The following is a 26,201-nucleotide window of genomic DNA, read 5'->3' as shown; positions in this document are numbered from 1 at the left end:
ATACAAATGTGGAGACCACCTTTATCACTCACCAAGGTACGAAACCGGATATTTTTAGGACCATCATATTATTATGTTTTATGTTTATCAAGCGAGAACATTGTATCTAACTATCTAAGAAGGATGTATATTAGGCTGCACAAAAGTATAAAAAACTGACACTTACATTTTTTGCTCCTGAAATTTTTAGTAGGTAATGAAATGTTTGCTGAAAAGTAACAGAAACAGCAAGAAGTAAATCTTTTCACTTGAGAAACAAGATCAGTTAAAGTATATACTTAGTTTTCGTTTTGAAAGAGATAATTATGGTTTCATGAGACTACATAGAGGTAGAGAGTAAGAGAACTATTTTAAAGTATTTGTATAAACAAGTAAAATGTGCTTGTAAACACGTGGCGTCCCATGTGGCCGACCATACCACATCACCATAATGATCTAGACACGCACAAACTGTGGCAGAATGGCGGGTTAACTACATAAATGACGAAATAAGGGTCAATTTCAGACTCCGCATAGAATACTTATTGTTAAATAAAGTCGTGTCTTAACCTTGCATTGACGTACACACGACTCTCCGTAGAACAAGTTATGTCGTCCATATAAAATACAACATTATACTTTTATAAGTGCATTAGGCAAAACGCCATCGCGGAAAAACCTTTTTTTAAGTAAACTTTACGTGCCCCGTGAATCAAGTTAATAGTTTGGAATAGTTTCGACGAATAACTTGGGATTTCAGTTCAGTTTTCGTGCAGGATTAGTGATTTCTATAAAATTTTAGCAGTTTCGTACTAAAAAGTAAGTGTATCACCATTTAGAAGTACTCCATTGACAACGAAATCTCTTTTCTAAAGAAAAACATTCTGAAGAAAATAATATACGGGACCGACTACGGCTTTCTGTTACAGACAGTCTCAGGATGTCTCTACATTATTTTCAAGAATAGCGGGGAATAAACTTTTATTTTCTTTTGAAACTTTTCTATAAACTTTTGAAATGTTAAAGTAGTTAGGTATAATATCCAACAAGTAACTGTAACTTGTATTATAAATAGCAACTGTAAACTTTTCACTTGCGACAAAACGAGAAGGGGTTCGAACTTCGAATCCAGTACTTTTTCAGTATATCGCCGCGGGAAAGTTTATCCAAAATTTGGAAAACGTCTTATTTATTACCATTATTAAAGTCATTAATGTACTAATTTTGTACCCGATACGGACGTTTAACTTGTCCGTGTATCTGTGTGTGTTTAGCGTAGCGCGTTAGTATTGTTTTTTAAGGTGATTGGTAATGTTACCCCGAGTGTTCTTACTTTCTTAGCCATTTTTCATCAAAATCTTAGCCGTTCAAAAGTTATGCGACTGATAGTCGGTTAAATTCCGAGGTTTTTTAAAGTTGGTTAGGTTAGGTTATTGAATGCATATAGTCCACTATCTCCTACTATGCCAGCGCGTGGATTAGGTCTAAAACCCTTCCTTCATTGGAAGGAGACCCGTGCCCCAGCAGTGGGGATTTGATGGGACGTTATGATGATGATAGTAAGGACCTACATTACTTCCTCCCCCCAGCAATGCTGAGCTGGTCATCCGCCGTCCTGGCTGCGGTCACAGCCGGGATCCTCGGCTACTGGCTGCACTGGCGCTGGTCACATCGGCGCATGCTCCAGCTAGCGGCGCGGCTGCCGGGGCCCAGGGCGTGGCCTGTCATAGGGAATGCGCTCATGTTCATGAGGAGGCCTGAAGGTTGGTACTGGTTTGGTTATTTGGTTGGTATTGATTTGTGGGGATGTAAATACATACTTATTATTCTCACGACTGTAAACCCTGAAGGGTAGTCACCCGCTTTTCGTATCGCCGTTTTTGTGGGGATGTTAGGGATCATTATCGTGTGTAATGTAAATAGAAGGGCATATTGGCTACATACGCCGTTTGAAGCATGAAGCTGCTGAAAACGCGTGTATGTAGCGTTTATGTACGATAGGTTTTAAAGAGTAAGATATTATTACGTAGTTATAGTATACGCGCATTTCTATAATGAATGCGGACAATCAGAAATTTCAGTTGTAGTTCGGTACATCTAGCTATTTTGTAAAAAAGACCGGTTCTGACGTATTTTTTACGGTCCGGTAGATGAATGATGTGATGATTGATAAATGACTCACAATAATATTTCCTGTAACAGTCTCAGAGCATTTTCATTATTTCCGATTGACAAAACACTATCCCAGTCTGGGAAATACGTGTAATTTGTTTTATGATACAATTAGCATCGTAGTTACGATTATAATATGCCGGCACTAAGGCTAAAGATACCTTACCTGTGTCATTGTATGTATATTATACTGATCCTAATGAATTATAATTATGCCTACAATCGTAACAGTTTGCGTAGGTTAGTTACAATTTTCTTAAAATACCTCCTCAGTTAAATTTTATATGGTAGGGGGTAAATATGAATGAAAAATGAAAAATGAAATGAAAATATCTTTATTGTTATAAAGTATACACACATTGTGTCCTGGCTCCCAAACTAGGATACCCTGTACTATGGGTAGCCAGGTTAGAATGTGACATAAGTAACATCTAGGTACTTCGTCATACCTCGTAATAACAACACCGGTGTTGTAATGTAACTAACTTGATTGACTGGTTTATTACTAGTAGACATTGTTAGGTAAATACCTAGTGCATATTTATATCTAGTAAAGGTACTAACTTCAATATGAGCTAATGAGAAAATAAATGGGAAATATGTTATATACCTAAAATGTATAATAGGTTTAAAGTTTTCAGTGATCTATCTCGGTAACATTCATAACCAAATAAATAAATCAATCCCTTTGAATAAAATGAGCAATGTACTGTAAAAATGATGGGAATATCTTTATGTACTAAGCTACATAGTATAGCTACCAAAAACAGACCAGGTTTCGGTTGATAGTGAACTGTATTTTTTTCCATGTATGGAATGTAGAATGTAGGACAAAAATTTGAACAAACAATCTAGTTTCTGGCAGTCTGTATCATAAGATTTATCTGTGGTTTTTTTTTCTCTTGTTTTAAATTTCCACGATGAGTGACGACTGATCTTCACCGTACAGGTTTAAAATTATCATAAAAGAGTTCCTAGGTAGGTACTTAACACGAACATCAAGTAAGTTAACATGTGAGGTCGTAGAACAATAAGCATCGCCACCTCTTTTATCGTGTAAATCGTGTTTGCTATGTGTAAGGAAAAGGAACTAGTTACTAAGGCCTTAGATTAACGATATAAGTAATATGAACAATAATTAAGTCGTGTCACAAACTAGCAAAGCAAAAGCTGTCCTCATTTTCGCACTGACAATCCATAGTTCGTATTAAAATACCTATCGTTGATTAAGGGGCCGTCCATTAATCACGTGAGGCTCAAAGGGGGGGGGAGGGGTTACTGAAAACCTCACGAAACATCACGAGGGGGGAGGGGGGGTTCTCGTTATACATCACGTGTATTAATTTTTTGTCAAAAATTAGGTATTTCTGAACCGATATTTTGGACGGCGCAAAAATTTTAACGATTTTTAGTATGACATATATTTTTTCTAGTTCAAAATTGCCTTTACATAGACTTCCAAAAAAATACACGTGATCCAGGGGGGGGAGGGGGGGTTGATCCCAAATCTCACCAAATATCACCAGGGGGGAGGGGGGGTCAAAAAATGAGAAAAACGACCTCACGTGATTAATGGACGGCCCCTAAGGCGTTAGCTCTAGCTACTCTAGAAGACTTACGTTAATAATTATCTCTGGTTAACTATGTTAAACGTGGAGCGTGGGATTATCGGGATGTGGACCCACTACCGTACACAGGTTGAGGTTTAACTTAACCTTGGTTATATCCAGCAGTGGCAGATTATATAAATCGTTACATATAAGTGGTGTAAAGAAAATTTAAGTACTTGCTTTTCGCGTCTGTATGAATGACGTATCCTATGTATGCCTACGCTTAGATCTTAAAAACTGCACGACGGATTTTGATGAGGTTTTTCAATATTTAGATAGAGTGATTTTCATAGGACGGTTATTTATAATTATGTACTTTTACCCCTTAATTCCCACGGCATTTTTTTTTATTACAAAGCTCCTTATAAGCAGAAAAGCTTGTTTACACGAATATACTTATCTAATGAGATAATATTTTTTAAAACCTTTCTTCTCTTCCAGACATCCTCGGAGTGATCAGCTCGTTGGTCCGGGAGCACGGGCGCTACAGCCGGGTGTGGCTGGGCCCGGAGCTGCAGGTGGTTGTGCAAGACCCCGCCGACATCCGGGTGAGTACGGGTAAAAACAAAACTGACTCCCTCCCATCGCAGGGTTTCTATAAAAGAGGGCGTGACGTCATATGTTCGATAGGCGCCACCGCCCGCGCCAATGCGCAGTTTTGCATTACTTATGTGGGTAGGTCCTTAGCTACGTGATATGTATTTGGGAACCAGCAGCGGATGATGCGGTTGTCTACCATAAATCTTGAAGCCTTCACGCGTGTTCACTACAAACACACACGCCGCCGCTCGCACGCTGAGTCGAAATTTTGTTTTAAAATCAGGGTAGTAAGGATTTCCCCGAGGGTACAAAATGTGGCCTAGGCAACATTAAGCCTTATTAATATGTCTATATACTCTATTATATAGGTACCCACCTACTCGATTTAGCACGTCTTCTCGAATAGAACAGTTTTTAGAATAAAAAGTCACGCAACGGAAGAAAACCTTATAACGAAAATGAGACGCTGTAGAAAACTAAATTTAATATTTCTCATATTTCAGATGCTGCTGCAGAAGGTAAATAAGAAAGGGCCCAGCTACGAGTTTCTGGTGCCCTTCATCGGAGAAGGAATACTAACGGGAGGTAAGTACCTGAGTAACCAGTGTCAGAAACATGGATCACGTGTATTTTTTTGAAGTCTATGTTAAAGCTATTTTTACTGGAAATAACTGAATATAAAATATAACGAAAATTGCGCCGCGGTCTTTCGCGGCGCGCGGGGAGTCGTTGCTTGGCAACGGCGGGAGAGTCAATCAAGTTCATACTACAAATCGTTCAAATTTTTGCGTCGTTTAAAATTTCGGTTCAGAAATACCTAGCGCTGTTAAATTAATACACGTGATGTCTAACAAGACCCCCCCCCTCCCCCTCGTGATGTTTCGTGAGGTTTTCCGTACTTTGAGCCTCACGTGATTAACGGACGGATTGTGTCATGGTACAAAATCTGGAATTTTCATCCTTACTATTGTAAAAATTGCTGAGAACTCTATATGATATGGTATTAGGTATTACCTAGTAGTAATGCACGAAACGAGCCCCCTCGATTAAAATATTTTTTTAAGTTCTTTTCACCTGTTTCTTATTATTAGTAGTAATGCACGAAACGTCCAGCTCTCCCCGGACAGTCAGCTACTGATGCTAATCAGACTGACCAATTCTTTCTCCACGTTCAAAAATCCATGTCACCGATTCAAAGAAGACGAAGAAGAAGTACACCTACTCTATTTGGCAGAGTTATATATAACCTAACCAAGTCGAACCCCACCTCCCCAGGCCCAACCTGGCGCCTCCACCGCAAGCTGGCCACCCCGTCCTACAACAAGCGCTCCGTCCAGCACTTCCAGGCTGTGTTCAACGAGGAGGCGGGGCACTTGGCGCGTCTGCTCGCCACCAAGGACCCGGGGAAGACCTTCAATGTGTACGAGGATGTGGTGGATACCACTACGCAGATGGTTTGCCGTGAGTTTAGAAGTTTTATGTGAGGTGTAGCGCGAAGTATGTGTTGATTGCTTTAGCATTCGCTAGTTGTGCTTAAGACCTAGGTAACTTCTTATTTTCGTAAAAACAAATTTGTTGAGCAAATTTTATAGTAGAGCAGTAAGAACCGCTTTTGGAATAAACTCTTACAACCGTTGTTTGATGGTTGGCTGAGCCATGAGAGGAGATGGAGGAGAGAAGTAGGTACTAAAAGTTCATGATGATGAGTAACCTCCCAAAATATTTGTACCTATATTAATTCCGATATAAGCAATAGTTGAAATTCCTTTATTTTGGACGTTTCAGGAACCCTGATGGGGCTGTCGAAGAAAGATGCACAATCCGTGCACAGGCTCGCTGAAGTCGTAAAGGAAACACCGAAGTAAGTTACTAGCTATTACTCTTTCATATTCATAATTACTCATCCTTATGACCATATTTATCATATTACCTGTAATGGTATGGGTGGCCTATTACTTTTATACACATAAACCATACGATTATGTATTCTCAACATCTTGCTCTACATTTTGCTCAAAGGTTCCAAGCCATTGACTTATATTCCAAGGTGGTTCCAAGAGTGTATTTTTACATAGATACTTAATTATGTTATACCTAGGTCAGGGATATGTCTATTGTCTAAGGTCTCGGTGAATGTTCTGCATAATTATTTAACTTCTTAAATTCAAATACAAACAACCTTTTACTTTTCTGTTTCAGTATGTACACGCTGATTTTCCAAAAGATGACGCGATGGTTTTACCAGATCCCAATGATTTACTATTTGGTGGGAGCTAAAGCCAAGGAGCAATACTACGTCAAGATCGTGGATGATTTGTCTTCAGATATTGTTGCTAAGAGGAGAAAAGCTCTGAAGGAAGAAAACGTGACGAGTTTGGAAGAAACGGACACGGCGGCTATCGGCATAGTGGACCGGTATATCTTGAGTGGAGAACTCACGGAACAAGAGATTAAATGCGAGACCTTCTCTCTGTTTACTACTGTGAGTATCATAATAGCATACCTACATATATACTTATGTATGTACTAGCTGTTCCCACGCGCTTCGCTTCGCCTTAAAAAGTTTTCCCGAGGGAATTCCGGGATAAAAAGTAGCCTATGTTCTTTCTCAGGGTCTAGACCGTATGTATACCAAATTTCATTCAAATCCGTTCAGTAGTTTTGGCGTGAAAGAGTAACAGACAGACAGACTTAGGGTATGATGATACAAGGGTCTTAATGTATGATTCTAATTTGTCATTTCCTTAACTTTCAGAGTCAAGAAGCAGGAGCGAAGATCGCGTCTGGAGTATTATTAGTTTTAGCACATCTACCTAATTGGCAGGTAAATAATTTATATTTAGGTACTTACATAAAAATGACTACTTTCAACAACAAATATAGTCGTACTTAATATAATGTAGAGCTGATGCATCTTATTTGAGTAGAAAAGTATAAGCCGTCATCGGTACTTCTGCAAATAAGCCAGAATCACTCGCACCCCAGTTATCCTGCTTGCATCATTCACGAAAATGTTGAAGATTTCTGTTGAGCAATTGTTTCCTAATTCACAACATCCTGACTCCGTTTCAGGAGAAAGTCTACAACGAGATCGTGGAGACCCTCGGCCCGCTCGACGGCGAGGTGTCTGAGGAAGATGTGAAGAGGCTTCAGTACCTGGACATGGTGTACCGCGAGGTGCTGCGGTACCTTTCCATCGCAGCCCTCATACAGAGGACCGTGGAGGAAGAGGTCACTATTGATGATGGTGAGTTTGCAAGGAACTGGATATTTTAGAGAAACTTTTGTAAAAGGCAGGAGATAGTGTCAGGAGGATACAAAGTAATGATGGTGTATCTGCAAGGAACTGGGAAAGTTAGGGAAAGTTTTGGAAAAGGCATATTGTCAGGAAGACAGAAAAAGCGTCGGCAAATTAAGATAGAGTGGCTGATAGGGTCTGTCGAGTGCGACGGTGAAGTGTCTGGAGAAGACGTGAAGAGGCTCCCCCACCTGGACATGGTGTACCGCGAGGTGCTGCGGTACCTGTCCATCGCCGCCCTCATACAGAGGACTGTGGAGGAGGAGGTCACTATTAATGATGGTGAGTTTGGGAGGAACTGGGAATTTTAGCGCTACATAAAAAGACTTATTTTCAAGAAGATAGTAATAAGAGATTCTGTTGCATTAAATTGAATCGGCAAATTAAAAGACTGTGCCTTAAATATTTTTTCTCGGGTGACTCGTGATCTGTTGGTGCTGACCAGCGCACCCTGGGCAGTCAGCATCTGACAAGTAATCTGATTGGATTAACCTTCACCACTTTGCTATAATTTCTACTCGCACTTCTTTAAAATCTTGCTCAAGAGACAAACTACTATCGTGTCGATCGGTCCTACTTATACCTAAGACAAATGCAGTTATCGGTTCTACCTTTTTTGGCATAAGATTTATTTGCCTAATCTCGTATTGCATAGTAACGTTTGGTCAAAGTCTCGTTACGCCGAAAATCGTATGGAATAAATCTCGTTTAGTAAAAAGTTATTTCGCATAACATTGTTTAGCCTAATAATGGTATGGCCAAATCTTGAATAGCCTAATAATGCTATGGCATAGGTTTATACAAAGTAATAATATTCGTTTGGCTTTAACTTTGACGGAGCGTCTCCCTACATAGCGCAAACTGGTGCCTTGTATTGTTTCCGCTGTTTGTAAAACGCTCCGCTTTGGTTTTGATGAACATGTGCACCTAACACGCTCCTCCTCGCTTTGCTCGTCGTCGCACCTATTTTTAGGTTTCAATCTCATGGGGTTTGTAATAATTATATTGGCCGTTAACTTTCGATTTTTTGATCATACAACATCGTGATTTTCGGGATGTACGAGAAAAATACCACAATTTGTACATTTACTACATACTTAATATATTATTTATTAAGATAACATTAGGAGAAACAAGATTATTAGGTATAGACGAACATAAATTTGAGCAAACGAAACTTAGGTGTTTAAAGATTGTGCCTAAAGAGTTTTAGACGAAACGAGCCTTATGCCACATAAGTCTTGGCAAAGTGATGGTTCGGCCAAAAAAGTTTAGACCATACGAGTTATGCGAAATGAGTTTTGGTCAATAAAGATTATGCGAGATGAGCGGAACCCGCAGTTATCATCTTATCCTTCCATCTTTCATCTTCCCCAGGCAAGCTGACTCTCCCAGTGGGCACCTCCCTGGTGATCCCGATCCACCAGCTGCACCGTGACCCGGCGCACTGGGCTTATCCGGACCGGGTCATGCCGGAGCGCTTCCTGCCTGAGAACTGCAAGGGACGGGATCCTAACGCGTTTGTTCCGTTCAGTCTGGGACCTATGGATTGTTTGGGTTGGTTGTTGTGACTTATATAAGTTGATCTAACATTTATTTATCTTTTATAGAAACGCCTATTAGTTAATGTGTCCCCGAGAGAATGGTCGGAGACATTGCTCAGCGTAACTTTCAGACACCGACGAGTTTAGGCTTCATTATTTCAAAACTGACGATGAAGCTGGAAACGCTTAAGTTAAATTTTATGGTATAAACCATTTACCTAAAATGATGAAAAATAGACAACACTCAAAATAAATTACGGTAATCGTTACGTCACCACGCCACGTTACGTTACGTTTATGGCAGTAGTCACTTTTTTGGCTCTTATAATTTTTCTGTAAAAGTTTTGTAAAAATTAATAAAGTTTTTAACCACTCTCACATTTAATTGTTATCCAACCTAATCTCTTCATTACCAGGTCGAGTATACGCCACAGCGATGATCAAGACGCTAGTGGTGCGCCTGCTGCGGCGACTGGTGTTCGAGGCCTCAGGGTCCCTGGAGTCTCTCGAGCTGCACGTGGCCATCTCCGTGAGGTTCGCGCAGGGTTACCGACTGAGGGTCCGCCCGAGGACTGTGGCCAGCGGACGAGTGAATGCTTAGTTTTGGCAACCCAAGGTCAAGATGTGTCAATGCTTAGTTTTGGCAACCCATGAAGAGCAGATGAATGCCTAGTTTCACCATACTCTGTTATTATATAATTAACACCCCTGTTACATTGTTATTTCATCGATTATACGTCATCTCCATATTAAATTCTTGACTGATAATAATATGTCAAAAGTCAATAAGTAATCCCTTCTTACGATCTAACAGAGTAAGGTGAAACTGGGGCTTAGCCATTGGAGATACAGAGAGAGGGAAGTTGATGGCATGCCTATGATAGATAGGTACTATAGTTAAGAGTTAACGCTCAATTTGTATTTATAATTTAGTAAATTATGATAGAGTCGCAGTATTTATATAAATAATAAGTATACGAGAACGTACATAGTATGCACGAGATTGACTTAATTTATGAATAAGTAAATTAGTACTGCTACTACTAATGCAAGCTGAACATTTTTGATAAGTCTAAATTCTGTAACAAAATAACTTAATCAATTTGTTTTTGTATGTAATGAAAAACAATTATAAGTAAATGATTGTGTTTTTCGTAGGTACTTATACATATAAGTATTTTGGTCATATTCCTATTATGTATACCACAGTCTACATTACATTCATTATACCTCTGATATATTTATTTATTTAAACACTTTATTGTATACACTAATTACACAGTTTAAAGAAGAAGTTACAAGAAAAACAATATAAGTACATATATACAAAGGCGGACTTATCGCCTAGCGATTGATATAGATACCGCTGAAATACCGATCAGATAGGAAAATTTACGGATTATGGGTAATTGTGCTAATATTGTAATTAACAATCTCAATCTTGTGACTTACCTTTAAAATTAGCAAATATTTCCTACTAACAATTAGTTAGTCAATAAAAAATACTGAAATAAGTACATAAATCTGAATAGTACATAAATGTATATAAATAAGAAATAATTGTGTTTTATTTTGGTATTATTTTAACACCCTACAAAAAAATATTACGTCTTAAGGGCAGCACCCTTGTTGACCAGTTATGTGCTATGCCATGTTGCTATGGTAGCGTGTGGTATGTATCAATCATATCCATCCAGCGTCCATCTTTCGTTACCGTGCGCAACGGACGCATCGCATTCAGTGTTCTTAGTATTTAGAAATTCACACAAGTGCCGTTTCTTTTATGGCAATCGGTTTGATGCGATACACGATACCGATAAGTGGACGCTTAGCTTTACATATCACTGGTCGGAACGGATTTCTTTCACATCATGGCAGCATAACTGCATACTTAGTACCTACACATCTGGTGAAAAGTCACCCTAAATAAAACTTCCACTCGGTCTTGAAAAGTTGTCTTTTGTTTTGACTAAACACAAAAAACAAGAGTACTTAGGTCTGTAATAAAATTACGACATAAACCTCTCGAGCAATGAAACAGTTCCAGTGACATAGCACCTAATTACTCCTAAACGGAAAAAAAAACTAGCAATACAATATTGAAGAGTACATTTTATCATGTAAAAACGTTTTTTTTTTTTCAAAATTTAAATTAAATGTTTGATAGAATTGGGCTCGTTTTTGTCAATATTTTGTCAGTGGGACGTTTTCATTGCTAACCTATGTACCTAGTTAAGTGACCCTATAATAAATTGTAGCTGTCGTTCCACAACGTGTGTCGTTCTGTACAAGGGAGGTAGGTAAGATACGGGTGCATTGATGCATCGGTCATGATCCTTTAAAAATACATCGTAGACTTCAGAATACCAATGACAATAAACAGGTTGACTAAGTGTAAATTCCGCCCTAAACGAAAGTAAAACATACGATTTTTGCGAAACTATGCTCTTTCAATACACATACTGAAGTGATGCTTTTCCATATTCAAAGAAGATCAGATGGCGCATTGGATAACTCTGACTTTTGTGCCGAAGGCCGGGATTCGAACTTAGCCTGGGGCAGACTTTGTTGTCAGGTCTTGGATGTTAATTATTTGTATTGAATGATATGTCCAATTCACGTAGCACGCGTGGAGATTATGGCAACATTTTTTTTGTTTTGTACTATAGGTACCCTAATCCAAATTAGGATTCTTATCAAGTCGGATGAATCGTTTTGGGGAAAAAGAATAGGCTAGTCACCAAACAACGCACGTAAACTACACTCTGACCTCTTCTCGAGTGGACAAGCCATGTACATTGTACATATAAGTGACTATGCTAGTATATTACTAAGTAAGTATATAGTTTATTAGCTGTTATCCTTTTCTTAGTGTGAGTCGAAGCTTGAGTTAGAGTGTTATTGTGTGCGGTAGCTTAAAGAGTGTAGAGGTAAGTAAATACAGTCTTAATATACAATATTATTCTTTACATTAATGCAAAAAAAGTAGTTTATAAAAATAAAGTAGGTATCACGTTAGAGTTGCTTAAATTATGGTGATGTTGCATGTGAAAGGGAAAATTGAGTTTTAATTCTTTCTTGTTAATTTTTCACCGGCTTTTTTTACTAAATCGTTGGAAATCCTGTTACTTACCTACGTATTTATTTAGAATTTATTAAGTGTAGAGGAATTTATTAGGAACAACCAACTGTGTTATTAAGTTGTTATACTGGAATGCAATTAAAAAAATATTCTGATAGTTACGGTGAAATTAAAACATTTAACATAAGTAACACCATAATAATAAATATATAAAATTGTAAAAGTAAAACTATACCGTCAGCAACTGAAGTTAATCTTAATATATTCATAACAAAAACATACAAACATAAGATAGTAAGTTGTATTTTCGACGTAAATAATTAGAACTTACAAGTTTAGTGCACCCGTTTAATTCTAATGTAATGGGCATTCATTATCTAGTCAAAAAACGCTTGAATTTTTTTAACATTATTATTTGTATTTTTCTGAATACAAAAAATATTGTTTATTATTAATAAAATATAAAATACTGTTTATTAACAGTTATACTTATTCGCTGAAGCGGCAGTGAGACGGCATATTTGCCGAAGAACCGTCGACCGTTGCCCGCCGGTGGAACGCCCCCTGGCCTGACGACCTTGACCGGTTGTTTCTGGATGAGGAAGGCCGAGGATAGAGTGTTGATGTGGACTAATGAACAATTTTAGGGCTTATTAAAAAACCGGAAAGGCGAAAAACAGACCCTTGGCCCCTTGGCGGTTAATAAAAGTGATCAAATTGGCTTTTTTCATATAAAAAACAAAATTGTACTTACTAAAACGATACTACCTGTGGCAGGCACTTATAATATCACCCTGAAATAGACATGTTTCGTTTACGCAGTATTTTTAGTATAGCTGAGTACTTAAAACAGTGTTTAGGCAAGGTTAATGCCATGATTTGTATGGCTGGTCACATCACAGGAAACCTTAGACATGGCTGGTTCAAGTTTATGGCACTGATCCTCACTGATAAGTAATAAAAATATACACTCATAGGCAATGAAAAAGTTTCACTTACAAAATGTTGACACCAAATGAACCCAATATTTTGAATTTGATCAAAAATTATTGTATTTAGTTGTTAATATGCGCTTTAGTTGGTATGATGCGCTGTTATGAGACGCTTGAACATTTATTCTACAGGGTGTTGAAAAAGGGTATACTAAGCCGAAACCAGCATGTGCAGCATGTTATATCTAAGCCCGAATCTAAAATCAAAATTTCAAAATTCGCGAAAAAATAAATCTTTATAGTAAAAGGTCACGTGACCAACATATTTCTATGTTTTTTTTTCACGAATTTTTTAAATTCAGATTTTATATTCGGGCTTAGATATAACATGCTGCACATGCTACATACGTATACCCTTTTTGCAACACCCTGTATATGTGAAACCCTGGACGCGCTCTAGTGACTCGTAGTTTTCATACACAAACTATGAAGAAGATAAACAAGAGGAACCGATATCTGTTGGGGAAGTCTGGTGTGGACAGTTGGGAGAGGCCTATGTCCATGAAGTACTTACTTAATTTTTTTGTTATAACAAACCAATTCATTTTAAAGAGAAGAGTATCTCTATACTTAATAGGAAAAGGTAGAATCAGTTAAGTACCTTATAATAATTATAATACACCGTGTTGGTAAATTTCATGATGACAAATAATGCTTGTAGTGTCCACTAATTAACGTGTCTTGTATTGTCACAATCATGATAATTGACTGAAAAAGTAAACCTAGGTTTGCGGAAATCCCACAATTTCTGGTTACGTCTGCGTCTAGTTTCAAAGATTCATCTGAAACGGACATACTGCTCAGTAATCGACACTAATTACTATAATTAGTTAGAATACCATTATTTTTATACATTTTTTAAGTGACGTAGTTTAATTAAAGTGACGTATATTTAACGTCGACGACGATATTAACGAACGACGTTATATTAAGTTTGTATAAATATATTTTTTGCTAACGATACATTCAAACTTGTATGTAATAAAGGAGAAATATAAATTTAATACGAGCATAAGTAGACCCAATTTTTTTTTACATTTTTCAAATCAACTTATAATGTACCTACCTACACACTCTTTCAAAACATAACCCTTCTTACGATGCAGCCTAGTGTAACAAGACTGCTAACCGTTTTCCCGCGAAAACAAATCGCGCGCCGAAAACGGTTAGCGTCCCACGCCGCCGCGCCGTTTTACTTTTACTGCGCAGCTTTACTGCGCAGACCGCGTCCCGCGTCCTCCCCTTCACCCGCGCGCACCCCGCGCTCGCGCCACCGGCCAGCGAAGCCCGCGCAGGGAGTCGCGGCTAACTCGTTCCCGGCTACACCACGCTCGTTTGCGCCTTCAACGGACATTAGTTTAGCATATAAGCAAAAGACTACCTCACTTGCATAATCCGTGTCTGTAGAACCTTAAATACAGTGAACTTGTAACCCTGAGTTTGTGTTTCCTATCTACCACTCCCACGATAGGACTCTTCTCATAGTGGCGCCCAACTCGCGGAGACGCGTGAATGTAAGTGTGTGCGAAGAAAAAATATGCTGCCGAAAAGGGAAGAGCGAAGCGTCGTGACCTCGAGGAAGACGAAAGCAGCGGCACCGCCGGCGAGACCACGGTAATGCCCCCAGGCGGCGGCGCGCCCGCCGAGCATGCGGCGCGTGGCCCTCCCGCGGCGAGCGGCCTCCATGCCGCGCCCGGCGCGCCCTACGCGCAAGAGGAGCACGCGGCGTGCGGGCCCCCTGCGGTGCCCGGCCGCCCCGCCACGCCCGGCGCGTCCTACGAGGACGCAGCGCGCGGTCGCCCCGCCTCGCCTGGCCCGGCTGGCCCGCCCTACGCGTCCTATGAGCACGCGGAGCGCAGCCGCCCCGCCTCGCCCTGCGCGCCCTACGCGCACGAGCAGCACGCGGCGCGCGGGCCCCCTGCGGTGCGGCCCCCCCGCAAAGCCCGGCGCGTCTTCCGAGGACCGAGGACACTCGGCGCGCGGCCTTGACGACGATGACGACCGCAGCTGCACCGGCGAGAGGAAGGTGACGACCCGCCCCGGCGCGCCCAGCGTGCCCGCGGCGCGCGCTCCCGCCGCCTCCCCCGCCGCGCCTGATGCGCCCACCACGCACGACGCGCTATACGAGTACGCGGCGCGCAGCCCCCCCGCTACACTCGACGCGTTCGCCTGCGTGCTGCTGGACACCGTCGCCAAGGCCGCCAAGACCAACCGCGTCTTTATGGAGAGGACGGTGATGACCCGCCCCGGCGCGCCCAGCGTGCCCGCGGCGCGCGCTCCCGCCGCCTCCCCTGCCACGCACGACGCGCCCGCCACGCACGACGCGCTATACGAGTACGCGGCGCGCAGCCTCCCCGCTACACTCGACGCGTTCGCCTGCGTGCTGCTGGACACCGTCGCCAAGGCCGCCAAAACCAACCGCGTCTTTATGGAGAGGACGGTGATGACCCGCCCCGGCGCGCCCAGTGTGCCCGCGGCGCGCGCTCCCGCCGCCTCCCCTGCCACGCACGACGCGCCCGCCACGCACGACGCGCTATACGAGTACGCGGCGCGCAGCCTCCCCGCTACACTCGACGCGTTCGCCTGCGTGCTGCTGGACACCGTCGCCAAGGCCGCCAAGACCAACCGTGTCTTTATGGAGAGGATGGTGATGACCCGCCCCGGCGCGCCCAGCGTGCCCGCGGCGCGCGCTCCCGCCGCCTCCCCTACCAGCACACGGAGCCCGGCCGCCCACCTCGTCAGGCAGAGCTGGCCCGCCCGGTGCCTTCTGGGAGCACACGGAGCCCGGCCGCCCGCCTCGTCAGGCAGAGCTGGCCCGCCCGGTGCCTTCTGGGAGCACACGGAGCCCGGCCGCCCCGCCTCGTCAGGCTCGGCTGGACCGCCCGGTGCCTTGTACCAGCACGCGGCGCCCGGCCGCCCCGCCTCACCAGGCTCGGCTGGCCCGCCCGGTGCCTTGTACCAGCACGCGGCGTCCGGCCGCCCCGCCTCACCAGGCTCGGCTGGCCCGCCCGGTGCCTAGTACCAGCACGCGGCGCCCGGCCGCCCCGCCACACCAGGCTCGGCTGGCCCGCCCGGTGCCTTGTACCAGCACGCGGCGCCCGGCCGCCCCGCCTCACCAGGCTCGGCTGGCCCGCCCGGTGCCTTGTACCAGCACGCGGCGCCCGGCCGCCCCGCCTCAACAGGCTCGGCTGGCCCGCCCGGTGCCTTGTACCAGCACGCGGCGTCCGGCCGCCCCGCCTCACCAGGCTCGGCTGGCCCGCCCGGTGCCTAGTACCAGCACGCGGCGCCCGGCCGCCCCGCCACACCAGGCTCGGCTGGCCCGCCCGGTGCCTTGTACCAGCACGCGGAGCCCGGCCGCCCCGCCTCACCAGGCTCGGCTGGCCCGCCCGGTGCCTTGTACCAGCACGCGGCGCCCGGCCGCCCCGCCTCAACAGGCTCGGCTGGCCCGCCCGGTGCCTTGTACCAGCACGCGGCGCCCGGCCGCCCCGCCTCACCAGGCTCGGCTGGCCCGCCCGGTGCCTTGTACCAGCACGCGGCGCGCGCTCCCGCTGCCTCACCCGCCACGCACGACGCGCCCGCCACGCACGACGCGACCAACGAGTACGCGGCGCGCAGCCCCGCGGCGCGCGATACTTCCGCCGCTTCCGCCGCTACACTCGACGCGTTCGCCTGCGTGACGGCGGCGCAGCTCTCTGTGCTGCTGAGACATCTCAAGACTCAAGTACGCCTGTGCAGACCACCCCGCCATCGTCGAGGACGACGATCAGTTTAGGGGGAGGACCAGAACTACTCAGTCTGCTACTCCGAACGCGAGGGCGCTTAGTTCGGACTAGAGGGGGAGGATGTAACAAGACTGCTAACCGTTTTCCCGCGAAAACAAATCGCGCGCCGAAAACGGTTAGCGTCCCACGCCGCCGCGCCGTTTTACTGCGCAGCTTTACTGCGCAGACCGCGTCCCGCGTCCTCCCCTTCACCCGCGCGCACCCCGCGCTCGCGCCACCGGCCAGCGAAGCCCGCGCAGGGAGTCGCGGCTAACTCGTTCCCGGCTACACCACGCTCGTTTGCGCCTTCAACGGACATTAGTTTAGCATATAAGCAAAAGACTACCTCACTTGCATAATCCGTGTCTGTAGAACCTTAAATACAGTGAACTTGTAACCCTGAGTTTGTGTTTCCTATCTACCACTCCCACGATAGGACTCTTCTCATAAATAAATAAATAAATAAATAAATAACTTCAACTTCTAATGAAACTAAATTAAAAGAAGATGTTGGCCAGATCGCCGCCGCTATGAAATTTTGATAGTAAAAATAAATAATGGTCGCCTACCCAGGTATCGAACCCCGGTCCTGCAGCTGTCCAACCAGAGCTTCAACCACTAGACCACAGAGCAGATAGACACAGGGTCAGCCCACGGCGCGTGCACATTATGGCTGGGTCAATTATACACGTGTAAAACTTCCGCGAAACGCATAATGGCTACGCGACCTCTAATTATTTCAACTATTTAATCGCCTGCACTTAGAAATAACTTGACTGGACAGCCGAGACATATCTGGTTCATTGGAGACAGATCAGACCTTTGATGTTGCAGATGCGCGTTATACATGTACAGGGTGTCGGATAAAATAATGGTTTCTATAAAACGAGATGAGGTCTCACAAGTTATCATATTATAAGTATCTAGTAAAGGCTGACTATACGAACCACTAATTTTCTTAGACTTCTGATAATTCACAAATTCTTCTGGTCAAATGTCGGATAAATTGGTATTGTTATATTAAACTGGCAACAGGAACTTCACTGATAAAATTACATAATGTAGGTATACTGGCTAACCATTTACGGCAGATTAGGTAGTTCAAAGAAATACCTCACTACATTTAAAATTTAAATACACTAATCCTCTAACCTTTACTCAAGAACCTAGTGAAACAATAATTCTTTTATAGTCCATTTCCCTCCCGCAGCTCCCGTCCAGCCATGCTCTGGCTACTCCTGGCCCTATCCCTGGCGCTGTGGTGGGCGGGCTGGCGCGTGCGGCACCGCCGTCTGCTGGCCCTGGGCGGCGCCCTGCCCGGCCCCGCCGCCCTGCCTGGCTTGGGCAACGCGTGGAAGTTCATGTGCAAGCCTGAAGGTAAGTTTTAATCAGATGTGATTTATAAAATTGTGTGTAGTGTCATCTGTCGTCCTCACATTGAGCATAAGTATTAGGTCGATATAGTTATATGTATATTATTATAATTAAATTTAACTCCATGAGATATCAGTTCTGATGGCACACAAAAAGTCATGCACATTAGCGTAAAAAGGCACCAGATCGAAAAAGCACAGCGCAAGTTTTCATCTGGCTATTGTAACATGAACAACGTGGACTATATTTTTTTAATTGATTCTTGCAATACTTACGTGGCTGAAAAATAGATTAATAACGTTCAATCCGGATGTACTCTTCATTTTCTGACACTGAACTCTTCCGCTATGGCGCTGTGAATACAGTTGGTATCAGAACCTTCGGCAAATGAGACGTTTACCATCATTTGCCGAAGGTTCCGAGACGGTCTGTATTTTCCGTTTTTGTCGCTCCATAAGTTCTTCCCATGAGTTCTTCATTGTCACCAAAGTTCCTGAGCTAATAAGACCACTTCCCCACTTATGACAATACTGCCAGTAATATTTACTATGTGTTGCCCTGGTAGGGAACTAGGGAAGCCCATATAGGTATTATGTTACGGACTACCTATTGACAAATCACTTCTTCTTGCGTATCGAACGTGAACAGTTGTAGAGAGCGATCTTGGTGATTCTATACGCAACACTCACGGCGGCGACAACGCCGTTTAAACAGGCACTGAAGCCAGACCCCAAACCCGATCGTTTCAAGAATTTGATCACAATGACTCGATGCAAATAAGGAGCGAGATAAGTCTGCAGATAATGCCGCCTAAATTGCACACGTGAAGGAATCTCAACACGGCACAATTAAACGCACCAACAATAGGGACACGCTAAAAGGAGACACGGTGTTTAATTCGAGAGGTATAAGAGTGAGATTTGAAGTCCTAGTTTTACGAAAAGGTAAATACAGGGTTGGGTATGATGGCAAAGTGCAATCGAGTGTAATTGATGCTTTCACAAGTCGACATTGTCTGGGGAGAAATTATTCATTCATAAGTTATACTTAAGTTCAAACGTTCCGACAATAAATTGAAGCACAACAGAAAGCATATAAGTATTTTATAATTTTATGTTGTAAATATCTCGTATTTATCATTGGCCGAATCGGACGCTGACGAAAGTCACGAGTATGAGTACATACAATATTTTACTGAACAACTTACAGTTTTCCCGTTGTTTTGCTGTTAAGTACTTAGTTGTAGTAATTGATCTAACTGATCAACACTCTGAAAACTGAAACTCTCCACGAAACCACATGAACTAAGATCGATAGCTACTGTATTTTGCCACAGAATGATATAAGTAGGTACACTGGACACTCTCTCAAACCTCTGTTTTTGGGCACATAATTTAAAGCACCACCATTTCTTTTAAACTTTTTTGGATGACTAAGTTAAGCGTCACTATAAACTATAATCTAGACTACACCTTGTGCAAGACATGTATTCAGGTAATTAATTCATAATAGACTTTATAATGTGATTAATAAAGTCGCTAGTGCATTATACTCATGTTGGTATTTCAAGCGCTATAATTCGTTTAATCACATAGGAAGCTGGATTAGCTATGCCGCCAGGTCAGATTTGTGTCAGATGCTGTATTTAGTACGTGCTGCAAGTATACACTTAGGTACTTATTAGGTATTAATCACCTTGGGAGATCGTAAGCAATCGGGAAGCACTGAGCATTGTATGTACAATATAGTTTACCTGTAAATTACGAGATATCATGTCCGCAGCTCTTTTTTCCTGAAATGGCATAATATCATACCTACCGAGGGTTGATGAGATCTCAAGTGGATACCATGAATAGGCCAAATGTAGTGTGGAACGCTGTCCTACAAGCTAGGTATACGGTATGCCAAGTATGGGTTTGCAAGAATTTAAAAGCTCATGAGTGCTAATAAATATATGAATTTAATACAAAGGCATAGACCTAAAAATTCCTTAAACTGTATGAATTCCATCAACTTATTTCAACCTGCAATATGTTGTATTTTCAGATCTGGTGAAGGTGATCCAGGACCTGTCGGTGGAGTACGGGGACGTGATGCGGTTCTGGCTGGGGCCAGACCTGAACGTGGTGGTCAGCGACCCTGGGTACTTGAGGGTGAGTCATCATCATCATCATCCAATATGAGCCTGCTCAAGTTAAGTATTTCATTACCTTTCGTGTTCCCTATACTGGTGTTGTGTATAGTAAGCCGAAAGAGGGTGACTCAGGTATTCACTTTTCAAAGTTGAGCTCCACGATTTATGAAAATTCTATATTCTCTTCATTACGGTTACAAACCCTAGTTTCTCTCTTGTGTTTGTCATCCAAAAATCGCCACCCTTTAAACACCTATAAAAATATATTTATGTTCTGTAAATTCTGCGGTTTGCTAGACCGAGACCTTAACTAGAGAACACTGACGGCTATATAACAGTCTGAAGTTTGCAGTGGGATAAAGACCCCGCTCCACTCGGGAACTCTACCCAAACAACACAACAACACAACTCTATACATAATTTTTGTAGCATTATTATGTAACCTTTAGCTTTAGCTTCATTTCTGATGCAATCCTTCAGAGTAACAACTGGGAAGCCCCGAGTACACAGCACTCATAATAGCTGTGTAAATATGTGATACTTTACGATGACTATTTTTATCTATAATTTTCAGACTCTGATGAACGGCAACAAGATAAGTGTGAAGGGCCAGCAGTACAAGTACATGTCCGATGTTCTCGGAAAGGGCATCTTGAGTGGATCAGGTAAGTTTTAATGACTTGATTAGGTCAATTATAAAAAGCCGGGCAGCATTTATTGCCCTTGAATATGCCCGGATATAATGTTAGCTATCCAAAATGGGAGCAATCTCTGTAACATTAGCGCAATCTACACATTAATTAAATATCATCATCATCAGCTCATTATCGTCCTCCAACGGTATGTCCGGCTCTTCTAAGAATACTTAGGTCTCGTCCAAGAAGCGCTACAAAACTCTGTCCTTAGCTCTCGTCATCCATTTACTATCGCTGAATTGTAGAGAGGCTGTAGACGGATCGGCATTTGTTCTTTTGTATCCTTTCATAATTAATAATAATAATATATTTTTTATAAGTACCTACTATTTTCACGGTAAACCTTTTTCTTGTCTTTTCGCTTCCAGGTCCAGTATGGCGCAAGCACAGGAAGATAGCCACTCCGAACTACAGCAAGCGGGCCATCGACAGCTACGAGGCGTTCTTCAACCAGGAGGCTGCAGAGATGCTGGTCCGGCTGCGAGAGAGGGATGGAGAGACCCTGAACATGCATGAGGAGGTGGTGCGAGCCACCAGCTATGTCGCTTGTCGTATGTATTACACACACTAGTTAGGTACCTACATTGTCAAGCTATGTGGCTTGCCGTTTTGGCGTGAAAGAGTAACAGACAGACAGACAGACACAGTTACTTTCGCATTTATGTATAATATTAGTTAGGATTAGGATTCACGACGAGCAATGAATAAGTCCCACTTGTCATTGCTGTTCCATATACTTACGACATACGAGTATGTCACGAACTTATTGTTATTATATGGCTAAGCATGCAATTGTATTGTTTATTTATATGTAGTAAGTATATAATTATTTTTCTTATTGTAATTTCAGAAACACTGATGGGACTTACCAAGGAACAAACTAGCAATCTGCCTCATTTTCACTACCTCATCGAGAAAAGTCAAAGGTAACTAGGTTAAACAGCGTTTCACGAAAGATGACCTTTCGACATAATATTGTCAATAGAATTTTAACAATGAAATTGGAGGGAGATTGTAAATTTAACTTTAATTTTAGAATGATATTCTTTACGAACTTGTTAAGATACCTAAAATTCAAATAGTTTCAAATTCCACCCAGCAAATTGCACCACTGCAACTTTGCTGTGTGTTGTGCCTATCCGTCTTGCTATTAGTTAGTTCTGTGCTATAAGTAACTATGTTCAATCTCACTAAAATAATCCACTTTCCTCACACAGAATGTACGACATAGTGTTCTTCCGAATGACGACGTGGTGGCTACAAATAGACCCAGTATTCTGGCTCACCAGCTACTACCGAGACCAGAAGACCTTCGTCTCCAAAATGATGGAGTTCTGTGGAGCAATCCTCGACCTTCGTACTCAGGCTCTAAGGGATCTCGGCAAAGACAAGATAGAGAGGCTAATGGGAACCGAAGATGACCTGCCATCGAATACTGAACTGAGTGTGATCGACAGGTTTCTGCTGTCGAAAGAACTGAGTTGGGAAGAGATGTGCCATGAGACTTTCACGGTGTTCACTTCAGTAAGTATTAATTAGTACTACCATCCACCCAAAGGTGGCCGAGATCACTTTTGTACCTTCATTATTTGTTATATGTATATACAGAGTATTCTATCTATCTGCTGGACTGTTATGACCTTATATTTTTTGTGTCTTTTATTAAAAACGATATGTTATTTTCAGAGTCAAGAAGCTACGGCGAAAATTGCGTCGTTTCTGCTGCTGATGATGGCCCAGCACCCTGAATGCCAAGTAGGTATTCAATGAAAAGTCGAGTATAATAAATTTGTTATCGGATCTGCTGTTCTGTAATGTATGGACCCTATCCAGCCACTCACCTACTTACCATCTGTCTACATAACTATATATAGCTACGGGACGTCTGCAGCTCATGACAATATTGCGTATATATATTCTACTAGCTGTTCCCGCCAAAAAGTAGCTTATGTTCTTTCTCAGGGTCTAGATCTAGACTATATCTGTATACCAAATATCATTCAAAACCGTTCAGTAAAGAGTAACAGACAGACAGACACAGATTACATTCGCATTTATAATATTAGTTAGGATTAGGATTTGTCATCGCAACTCCATTAAAACTAAACGAACTACTTCACAACGATAGCACAGTACTTGAGTTAATAGCACCACATACCTTATTTTCAGGAAAAGCTCTACGCAGAGATAACGAGCGTGATGGGGGAACAGGACAGAGATATCTACGACGAAGACCTGAAGCGGATGGCGTACCTGGAGCTGGTGTTTAAGGAGGTGATCCGGCTGTTCCCCATCGGAGTCCTTCTGCAGAGGACTGTCACTGAGGACATAGAACTAGGTGAGAATAAAAAGGTTAGGTCCTTAGGGGCCAAAGGGTCAATTGACGGCCGTCGACATTTTTGCAGCAGATGACGACTTATGGATTCGCTACCAAATGGATTCCATAGAATGCATCGCGACCTGTGACAAGTTGTCGTGTGTTGCAAGCTGAAGACAAGCGTCGGCTCGGGGTTTGTAATTTAACATGCAAAGCACATAGTTGCAAATGATTGCTATTAAATTAACATAGATAGCATAGACTCGACCGATCTTCTGGCTTGGCGTATCGGTGAAAACACCTGAACTAGACTTTGAAACCGTGGTGAGAAGATTAGCCAGTCAGATTAATTGTCAGTAGCTGACTGCCCAAAGTCCGCCGTATGTATACATATTAGAGTACAATTAGCATAAATTACTAGAAGAAACTTCTAAAAACCTTAATAAAATTTTCCAAACATCTAAGTCCAACATTTCCCTCAATGTCCCAGGCTCAGTGACCCTCCCATCAGGCTGCTCCCTAGTGGTGCCGATCTACAGCCTGCACCGTGACCCTCGCTTCTGGAGACACCCTGAAGACTTCGACCCGGAGCGGTTCACGCCTGAGAACAGCAAGGGCCGCCATCCGTACTGCTATATACCGTTCAGCATGGGGCCTATGGATTGTTTGGGTAAGTATGTCACCATCGTCAGAAATCAGACGTTTAAATTTTATTTTCGACTGTTATTGATCGGGAAGGCAGGTTAAGTTGCATCGTACTGAACGAGAATCGAACCTATCATACCGCTGCCGCGCTGCTTAGGTAGTTTAGTCGAAAACTGCTACTTATTACCTACTAGCTGTTCCCGCGAGCTTCGCTTCGCCTTAAAAAGTTTTCCCGTGGGAATTCCGGGATAAAAAGTAGCCTATGTTCTTTCCCAGGGTCTAGACCGTATGTATACCAAATTTCATTCAAATCCGTTCAGTAGTTTTGGCGTGAAAGAGTTACAGACAGACAGACAGACAGACACAGTTACTTTCGCATTTATAATATTAGTTAGGATTCACATTGGTAGATGCAAACTAAACATGAAGTAGGGCACTGTGATGTGCGTCCCGCCAATTTTCCTTTCAGTTATTAAATCTAGCAGTCTATACTTATATAAGCTTATCTAAATCCCCTACAAATGTACCTACTTCTGAAGGCTATATAGTTACGAATTTCATAGTCATTTTACTGCAATGAAGATGGCCAAATTTATTAACACTTTATATCCCGTCCAGGCCGCCACTTCGCCATCAAAGTGGTGAAGACAGTCTGCGTCCGCATTCTCCGCGAGTTCCACCTCTCGTCTCCGGAGCCCTACGCTGACCTACAGGTCTACTTCTCCATCTCCGCAGTGCCGCTGAAGGGGTTCCCCGTCACGCTGACTAGAAGAAAATGTTTATGAGATAAGGGGGAGAAATATATTATTATTGGTGTAATTTTGTCGTGTTGTTTATTTTCGTGAGAGGTACATTTACTTAGATGACATCCTGATGAAGAATGTTTTGCTTATAAATTCTCCACTGCTGGACTCCTCCCAACGAGTGCCATAACACTCTGTCCTCGGTCTTTCTCATCCAGCCACATACCTGCTTACTATTTCCTGCACTATTCCACTACAGCACACTAGATGATCTTGATCAACTAATGTATCAAAAAAACTCGCCATGTTTTTTATGTGTTCTACTTATAAACAGAGCCACCGTGTCGTCGGTAGGTACAAGGATTTTAGACTATTGCGTAATGCTCGACTTTGTACTTTGATCCCAACTAACTGCCGAAGCGGTAGCCATCACGGTCCGAGAGTGGCCATTTATCTACTTGACTCGAAATTCGCGGCAAATATAAAGGGGCCTTACCACAAAAATTTACACACGTTACAGAGATATTAGCACATTTTTACAGCAACATACTAAATTTAAAAAGTCCACTTGATCTTGATCGGAAGTCATATTAAATGGTTATTACACTTATGACTATCATAGATATTATACCTAAACAAACAAGGATTATTTACGTATTTACGACAATATTATGACTGTACGTTTTTTTATCAATGTCGGGATTTTTTACATCGTCTATACCTACTTACAGCTATCAGTATCATCATCTTATAAGTCTATCAACCTGTTTATAAACATTGAACCCTCTAATTGCACTATAAAACATGCACATTGTACTGGGTGCACAAAAGCAAGGTCCTCCAGTGACGTATACGAGTACCTACCACCGATTTTTCATATGCTAACTATCACTTTTCTGGACGCTTCCGTGCTTCGGACGGCACGTTAAGCCGTGGGTCCCGGTTGCTGCTTCGGCAGCAGTCGTTAAGCCTAGTCAGAGGCCTTCGGGAGGCTTGAAAACATCTGACAGTCGGGTTGCCCACTTACCCGACAACTCTCTCAGCACAAGCTTGCTTGTGTTGGGGTCCACCAACCCGCACTTGGCCAGCGTGGTGGACTAGGCCTAAACCCTTCCTTCATTGGAAGGAGACCCGTGCCCCAGCAGTGGGGACGTAATGGGTCGTGATGATGATGATGATGAACTATCAGTGACAAACACAAGAGCTAGACTGGGTTTGTCAATGTTGTGACAGAAGGGCTAGTACGGGGCGCATTTAAGACGTGACAAGAATTTTACATCGCGCTCACTCACATCGCGTAGCCACTAGAGCGGAG

The 26,201-nt window shown here is 43.0% G+C and overlaps 3 protein-coding genes across 3 annotated transcripts; all 3 read left to right on the top strand.

The window, feature by feature from the left end:
* Positions 1-514: 514 nt before the first annotated feature.
* On the top strand, positions 515-10,700 carry LOC105380520 (cytochrome P450 4c3). The gene is made up of 11 exons (XM_048626284.1): positions 515-798; positions 1,569-1,742; positions 4,203-4,309; positions 4,805-4,886; positions 5,577-5,762; positions 6,087-6,162; positions 6,501-6,783; positions 7,057-7,125; positions 7,374-7,548; positions 8,977-9,156; positions 9,560-10,700. The coding sequence occupies exons 2-11, from the start codon at positions 1,571-1,573 to the stop codon at positions 9,742-9,744; spliced, it is 1,515 nt and encodes a 504-aa protein (XP_048482241.1). The 5' UTR covers positions 515-798; positions 1,569-1,570; the 3' UTR covers positions 9,745-10,700.
* A 1,276-nt stretch (positions 10,701-11,976) lies between these two features.
* LOC105389044 (cytochrome P450 4g15) lies at positions 11,977-24,963 on the top strand. Its single transcript, XM_048626283.1, has 11 exons — positions 11,977-12,073; positions 18,189-18,355; positions 20,399-20,505; positions 21,061-21,151; positions 21,550-21,732; positions 22,032-22,107; positions 22,399-22,705; positions 22,868-22,936; positions 23,351-23,519; positions 23,989-24,168; positions 24,762-24,963. The coding sequence occupies exons 2-11, from the start codon at positions 18,202-18,204 to the stop codon at positions 24,926-24,928; spliced, it is 1,503 nt and encodes a 500-aa protein (XP_048482240.1). The 5' UTR covers positions 11,977-12,073; positions 18,189-18,201; the 3' UTR covers positions 24,929-24,963.
* LOC125489716 (collagen alpha-1(I) chain-like) lies at positions 14,835-15,206 on the top strand. Its single transcript, XM_048626524.1, has one exon. The coding sequence runs from the start codon at positions 14,835-14,837 to the stop codon at positions 15,204-15,206; it is 372 nt and encodes a 123-aa protein (XP_048482481.1).
* Positions 24,964-26,201: the final 1,238 nt, after the last annotated feature.

Source organism: Plutella xylostella, chromosome 16, assembly GCF_932276165.1.
Source record: "Plutella xylostella chromosome 16, ilPluXylo3.1, whole genome shotgun sequence".
NCBI lineage: Eukaryota > Metazoa > Arthropoda > Insecta > Lepidoptera > Plutellidae > Plutella > Plutella xylostella.
The sequence above is the reverse complement of the archived record's forward strand: the minus strand, read 5'-3'. Positions and strand labels throughout refer to the sequence as shown.